Source organism: Suricata suricatta, chromosome 3 (genome assembly GCF_006229205.1).
Source record: "Suricata suricatta isolate VVHF042 chromosome 3, meerkat_22Aug2017_6uvM2_HiC, whole genome shotgun sequence".
NCBI classification, from domain to species: Eukaryota; Metazoa; Chordata; class Mammalia; order Carnivora; family Herpestidae; genus Suricata; species Suricata suricatta.
In genome coordinates this window covers 1,740,482-1,748,260 of record NC_043702.1, presented here as the reverse complement: position 1 = coordinate 1,748,260, position 7,779 = coordinate 1,740,482, and the positions used below count along the sequence as shown (strand labels likewise).

General features: G+C 55.4%; 1 protein-coding gene across 1 annotated transcript in view; it reads right to left on the bottom strand.

The window, feature by feature from the left end:
- Window positions 1-7,779, bottom strand: part of HDAC4 (histone deacetylase 4) — a 236,661-nt gene that overhangs the window by 198,907 nt on the left and 29,975 nt on the right. The window contains exon 2 of the mRNA XM_029933520.1: window positions 5,313-5,537. Coding sequence (XP_029789380.1) covers window positions 5,313-5,334 — 22 coding nt within the window. The 5' untranslated portion in view covers window positions 5,335-5,537. The remainder of the gene's footprint in view (window positions 1-5,312; window positions 5,538-7,779) is intronic.

Here is a 7,779-nt window from a genome sequence, read left to right as displayed (position 1 = left end):
GCACCTGCCGGCCGGACCTGCCCCGCGCCGGGCGCGCCAATCACGGCCTCTGTCGGGCTGCGCGCCGCTCAATGGCTCCTAATCATTCTCGCGCTGGGTTTTCCATGTCAAATACATACCGCGGGGTTCATTCTTAAACTTCAATATCATTAATCATCCAACATTCAGCGTCTCAGAACTCGGAAATTTGCATCTCTACAATGGTGGCTTTGAAAAAAGGGACATAAATGCACATGTTCCACTCACTGTATAAGAATTTCCAGAGAATTGCCAAAACAAACCATCAATGCTCCATTGACAGTGAATTTTCTGAGCTCTTCATAACGACTGAGTATCCGTGATTTTTAAAAGACAAAACACAATTTGAGGATTTAAAAAAAAAAAAAAAGTAGGTTGAAAAAAGAAGTCGTTATGTCTCCCTCGTTTCCAGAACAAACCTTGACTGATTGAGATCCCAGATAATGACAGCAGCGGGGACCGGGGACGGTGGCGGTTCAGGAACTGCAGATGCTGGCGCAGGGCGCTCAGGCAGGGCCTGGGGGCGCCCGGCGTGGCAAGGGGTGCCGGCACCTCCCGTCCACAAGCAGCTGGCCCCTCCATGAAACCCCTGGATCCGGCCCTTGTCGGGAACCAGTTTGGGCTCCCGCCCCTCCCCCAGCACTGTGTCCTGGGGGGCCAGCCTTGCAGCCCCCAGCCCCCGGCCTCCCCAGGTCCACCACCACCTGCATCGGAGGTCATGAAGAAGCTCTGCCCCAGCTGTCACCGGCTGCTCCCCGCGGCCCCGGCCCCGACCTGGGCAGCAGGACTCTCTGTCTGCCGGCGGCACAGCGCGGCTCCGAGCCTCGGCCTGGGCTTCCCCGGTTCGTGTTGAAGGCCGCTCCCGGCTCCCAAGTTCTGCACTCGTCTCTGGCGGCCCAAGGGCCTTGCTCAGGGTCCGCCTGTGGCCAGCAGCTCCGAACCCGTGTCTTCCTCTGTGTTCCTTACACGTCCTCAAAATCCATTTCCTCCCCTTAAAACTCTGCAGGGGCACACGGGGGGCTCAGTCGATTGAGCGTCCGACTTCGGCTCAGGTCATGATCTCACGGTTTGTGGGTTCGAGCCCCGTGTCATGTTCTGTGCTGACAGCTCAGAGCCTGAAGCCTCTTTCGGATTCTGTGTCTCCCTCTCTCTCTGCCCCTCCCCTGCTCATGCTCTGTCTCTGCCTCAAAAATAAATAAACTTTAAAAAACAAAACAAAACAAAAAAAAATTTGCAATATTCCTGAGACATGCAATCTTGCAAAAGCATGACTTCAGGGACATACAAATGCTCCTTTCTGAGATCATTCCTATATTAAAATGTAACAGCTCTGGCCGCCAAAACGGCAGAAACAAGCAGGTTCAGGATCAGACGGAGGACGCCGGAGTGTGGAGACAGATGGAAGACGCCCAGAGCCCCAGCTCAGACCCGCCAGAGGCAGAGCCCCGTCCGGGAGACCTTCAGGATTGAAACTTTATGACAGTTCGGAGAAATCAGACCGTGTCGAAACTCACTAATCACTAAGATACTGTTGACAACAGACTTCTTGGCTGCTTTTATGTGGAGGGGGTATTTCACGCTGAACAAAATATTAAGAAATCAAAGAATGGCCCAAATTAAAACACTGATCTCACTTACATACACGCGTTTTCCTCAAAATAGTCATTCTGTTTTGAACTAAACACTCTACACCCTTTCCTAAGACACAGAGAGAGACAGGGCCCTGGAATTACTCGCTTCCAGTCCTGCTCGACCAGTTTTCGACCCAGGGCACGGCCGGAAGACCACACACAGGTCCCCGGGACTCTGCCAGGGCCCCTGAGATGTACAAGGAGGGCAGAGGAAAAGGAGACTTGGCTCGTCCCCCTCGGAGACCCCGCGCGAGTCCGTCCTCAGAGCAGGAGCGGGACTCACCCCCGAGGCGCACGCCCCGGGTCCTAGCAAGCCCGGGCTGACCCACCCCGGCACAGCTCCCCCAGGGAAAAGTCCGGGGCGCCCGGTTAGGCAAGACGCGGGGTAGTTCAGGGCCTGTTCTGTTCTACTTAGTATCAAAGAGGAGCCCTCGTAGGCTGGCTGACCAGGCCCTTTCCCCAGGCTGCTCACATCATTAGGAATAGTTATTCAGAGCAATAAAACCCCAACAGCTAAGAGTTTTACGTCAGAGGACCAGGGCCTGGCTCTGGCAAAGTTCAGAAAGAACAGCAGTAAAATCATAACGCATACCTCACCCGGCACCAGAGGGAGTTTTAAAGAAAAACAGGGAAGAGAAAAATTACACACATCAAACAAGACGGTCGTTCTGTCATCGGGGCGCAGCCGGCTCACACCGCCAAGTATGAAGAGGGGGGACCAAAGGCAGCTGGGCCCCAGCTGGGCCACACGGGAGCACGGCGGGGCGGGGACAGCCGGGAGCCAGCGCCGCCGGGCGCTGCAGGCACAGGGACAGGACGCAGCCCCTCGCGTCCAAGGGAAGCGACAGAGAACTCCTAGACGCACCCCATTCAAAACAGCAGCCCTTCCTCCCGTAAATCCACTGAAAATGACACAAATAAAAACACGAAAGCATTTATAGTAAAGCTGGGCAATGAGAAAACGGCAGCCTCGAGTGGTACTTCCGAGAACATCCAAATCCTGGGGGACGGGACCACAGGAAGGACAGTCCCCGCTCGGCCCACTCACAGCCCGACGCGGCGCCGGGACAAGGGGGGACCCCCCTGGGGCCCCCGGCCCCCTACACACAGCATCCGCACTGACACAGGAGGGAGCACGGAGGCCTGGGATCGCCAGGCGGCCCTGCCCACGCCACCCCAGCCAGCCCGAGCCTCTGAGAGGGACAGAGACGACGGGTCGGCAGGGCACGACTGCAATAAACATCCACAGACGGATTCTCCACGTAAAAGGCAACGGCTCTCGGAAAGAGAACTCTGCCACTTGGGGAGCGGAACCTGGAAGGTTAAGATGAATGTGTGAGGACACATCTGTCAGCTAAAGAAGCCAAGGGCAGGACTGCTTTTAAGAGATAGAATAAACTTGTGGGGGTGCCTGGGGGGCTCGGTTGGTTGAGCTCAGGTCATGATCTCACAGTTTGTGAGTTCGAGCCCCACATCGGGCTCTGTGCTGATGGCTTGGAGCCTGGAGCTGCTTCGGATTCTGTGTGTTTCTCTCTCTTTTCCCCTTCTCCATTCACATTGTCTCTCTTTCTCTCTCTCTCTCTCTCTCTCTCTCAAAAATGAATAAATGTTAAAAAAAATTTTAACAAGCATTTAGGCAGAGAAACGTTAAACAGAACTACCGTATATTCTGTCACGGGCACTGAGCTATCAAGAGACCACCATTAACTTCCAGGCACAGAGAAACACGCCAAAATATTTAAGGCACAAAATGGTCAGTAATGCAAAAAGAATATTGAAAACTATAACCGCAATTGAAAATTTCACATTTTGTAGAAACCAAGCACCAAAGAGTGAAGCCATCCTGACTTAACTCCCTCGACACAGTTAATGCGCATAAACAGCACACAGAGAAAGACCACATACACTCCAGGATGTAAGTGCACGATGCGCGTGCCTGAGAAAACTCTACACACACGCAGACGTCTCCAGACACAAAAAAGGAACAAGAGAGTGTTCTTGCTCTTCAAATGCGTGAGTGGCCCGGACCAGCGCTGGCCACGCCTACACACCGACGTGCTCCCCCACGGGCACAGGGATGTGAATTCAAACAATCATTTCCCCCAGCACACTGACAACAAGGAAATGGACTGAATCCACCGAGTGCTGGGCCCGATGAAGAAAAGAAAACTCTGTGCTCATAAACCGCAACGAAGAAGGCACGTTAAGACCGTTTCTGGACCAGCGTCTGAAGTCCATGCCCCCGACCTCGCCCTTCTACTTCTTGGATCTGATCCAAGGCAGACAACTTGCAGAAGCGTCCATACAAAATAGAGGTAAAATAATTATCTGATGCCCATTTCGGGGTGTTCCAAATTGTGCTACAGCCGCCTGGATGTCCATCTATAAGCTATCAAAAATAAGACTTACATACACACCAACATCAAAAGATGCTCAGAATACGTTAAAAATGGAAAAGGGAACACAGAAGCCCACATACGGAAGGCTTACACTCCTGTAAAGTGTTTGCACACACCCCTCTATGCTTGCACGCAGGAACAAGGCATGCCCCCAACCCAACAGCGGTGGCTGGCTGAGCGGGAGGGGGGCCGGGCCCCGCTCAGTGTGGACTCCATAGGCTTTGATCCTGACTGCTTAACTTTGTCTTCTGCTCTAGAGCAATCAATACATGAACAATTTGAATCAATAAAGCTTTCATATCTAAATATAGCCGGGAATCCTGCTCTCTGAAGCTTCTGACGACCCAGTCAGAGCCAAGGGAAGGCGTGAGAATGTCCCGGAGCGGCCCCGAAGGGGAAGGCCCAGACCCTAAGCGCCCACCTCTGCCTTCCGGGGCCAAGCCCTGAGCACTTGGAGAGAGCTGTGGGCGCCACAGGCACACTTCACACCCGTCGGGGCGAGCCCCACGTGCCCTCTCGTGAGGATGGGGGGCAGAACCGAACTCGCAGTGCCCTTAAAGCCCTGGATGAGGCGGCAGGCAGGGCGGCAGGCCATGCGGGCTCTGCAGGGGGCCAGCCCAGCGGGCAAGACAAGACGGCACCGCGGGCTTCACACAGGCATGCGCACCGTGGCTCCGCAAGGGGAGAACTCCAACTTCTAACTGCATCGTGTCACCCTTCTGAAGCTCAGAGCCCACAAATGGGCCTTCCCATCCATCCTGTCCCTGACTAGCTCTGTGGCCTCAGACATGTCACTTCTTCCCTCCAGGGCGGAGATTTTTAGGGCCCGTGAGACCCTGTGCAAGCCAGCTGCTCTGTGCAGTGCCCACCACGACACCCAGCACCAGCAGCGAATGCCGTGGCCACAGAGAAGGGTGCAGGTGGGGTGCTGCACCCCAGGCCCAGCCCAGACACCCCATCACAGAGGCACCCTAGCCCAAAAGAATCCCCTTAAAAGCGAAGGTCCTGGACGAGGAACTGACTCCCCAAATCGCAGACTGGGCTCAACAGCATCTTGCTAATCACAAGCCTCCTCTCCCGCCATCAGTGGAAACCGCACGCCATCTTGGCCTCGTGCAAATCAAAGCCAAAGACATGACTCCAAACCACTGAGGGTGCAGGACCCACAATCCACCCTGCACTGGGCGGTCACCGGGCACCGGTGGCCACGCACCGAGCCGGCGGCAGCCTCGCGGCCCCCCTCCGAAGGAGAGCCCCGCCTTACCTGGATGGCTTTGGGAGCTCATTGCTGGCGGCGTCCACTCCTGCAGGCGGCTCACAGCGGCTCAGGACCTCCACGTAAACAACAGCTCCCAGGAGCCCCCACGCTGCACCGACACATACACGGACAGCAGCAGGGAGCGCGGGCGCAGGACCCCGAGGCCTCCCGGTCGCACGGGCCGCGTCTCGCTGGCCAAGTCATCCACGGGGCGGGCTCTCCGGAGGTGACCTGCGCGGTCAGAGAGGGAAGAGCAGCGTCAGTGAGCAGGGAAGGCTCTCATCAACAGCAACGACGAAGGGAGACAATGGAGTTGCTCACACGGATTTTATGACCGATGGTAAGACGGTCCGTGCGGGACCGGCTCCTCCGACACGCCGCCGCGGGGTTTGTTAGCGAGCAGGTGCGCGAACACGCAGAGCAGCGGCTCTAGACCTTGGCAGGATCGACGCAAAACATTTTAAAAGAAAGATCTGCACAAGCCTGCTCCCACCCGGCCCGTCGCACAGGCCTCCGTGTCCATACACGGTGTGTCGGCTCCGCCGTCCGTGTCCAGACACCAACCATACCTGCACGTACATCCGACCCTGCACAGACATCTGTACCCGCACAGACCCCCACGTCCGCACAGGTACAGACACATCGGCACAAACACCGTATCCGCACGGACGTCCGTATCCACGCCACCCCCGTATCCGCGCTCCACGGGACTGCGGCCCCAAGTCTGTGCTCAGCTTCCTCAGCTGACGCTGCGCTTCAGCCACTCCCTGGGTTCCCACCTCCATCACTGCCGCCACCTCAGTTCATTTCCATTTTCTGATCATAAAAGTAGTAACGTGCTCATCACCGCTAATATTTCTAGTCGTCCGGGACGCGTCACCGGAGGCCGACACGCGGTGAGGCTCAGACCTTCCCCGCCCCTCGCCCGTACGGCCCGCCAGCTCGGAGGCTAGTCTGCTTCCCGCTGACGTCACAGCCGGGAACGGTGCGACTCGCCCTCGGGAACAGCTTCGAAGGCTGCTTCCGATTCCATTTGGGGCAGAGGCTGCCCGCCTGCCTCCCTCGAGGGGCTGCCCCTGCCCCCCTCAGGTGGCCCCGCGGAGCCTGCCGGTCACAGGCGCTGTCTTCACAGCTAGGCTGGCGTGTGTCAGCCACGCTCAGCAAACCCTCTCCCCAAGACCGGTCTCCTCCATGAAACAGCCACTTGATAGAAGAGCCCGAGACAACTGTAAGAACACCCACCACCAGCTCCTGGCCTCTGTGGCAGAAGCTTTATTATTATTTAAAATTTTTTTTTTATTTATTTTTGAGAGACAGAGAGAGACATTGCGAGCAGGGGAGGGTCAGAGAGAGAGGGAGACACAGAATCCGAAGCAGCTCCAGACTCTGAGCTAGCTGTCAGCACAGAGCCCGACGCAGGGCTTGAACCCACGAACTGTGAGATCACAACCTGAGTTGAAGCCGGCAGTGGGATGCTTAACCGACTGAGCCCCCCAGGCGCCCTGTGGCGGCAGCTCTGATAACGCCCTGGACTGCAGCATCAGAAGGTGGAAGCAAACGGGAGCAGCCAACACTTACTCCAGCTCAGGTCATGATCCCACAGTTCGTGAGACCAGCTCCGCACTGGGCTCTGTGCTGACAGCACAGACCCTGCTGGGATTCTCCCTCTCCCTCTCGGCCTCTCTCTCCCGAAATAAATAAATAAACTTAACAAAGAAAAAGTGGAAAGAAACTCCAAACGTGGTAACTCTGACAAGTCTCCTACTGACCTGGCTCAAGGCCCTGAGCTCTCTGTCATCTCTTCCTTTCATGATGTGACAGATTCCTGTTCTTCATGAAGTTATTCAAGAATCCTTTCTTTGCCTGTTGCTTATAATCAAAGAATCTTAGCCAGTCTGTCACGAGAAATACCACTCTCGCAAGGCTGGCCATCTTGGCGATTCTGTTACACATTGTCCATCACGTATGGTCGATAGCCTCCCAACTATTGTTCCGTATCTGGCTGCTGCCTTAGAAAACACAGTAAATGATGTATCTCAGGTTCAAACTCTTTAGTCGTCTCTTGGCCCAGCAGCAAACACTGTGTAGCTGGCAAATCTCCAACGGCTCCGTACCCTCTGCACACCTCAGCACATCTCGGCTGGGTATAAAAGTCTTAGAACACAAACACCTCTTCGCCCCTGAAACTGTCAGACCCTGCCCCGCCCTCGGCCCTGCCCAAAACTCCACGTGCAGCTTAAGGACACGTCCTTCCTAGGTGACCACTGGGGACCGAGTTTGGATGATGATGCTATTGCCATTTTCTGCTGTCTGGATTCCACCACAACGTTTCTCTTTCATCTGGAAATCCAAAAATGTTACCAGAAAGCACATGGTAAGAGTCTTGTTTCATTTATTTTGCTCCAAACATAAACCTTTCAGTACATACAGGTCTCTTTTCTGCTCAGGAGAATGCTCTTCAATCAGGCTTTGG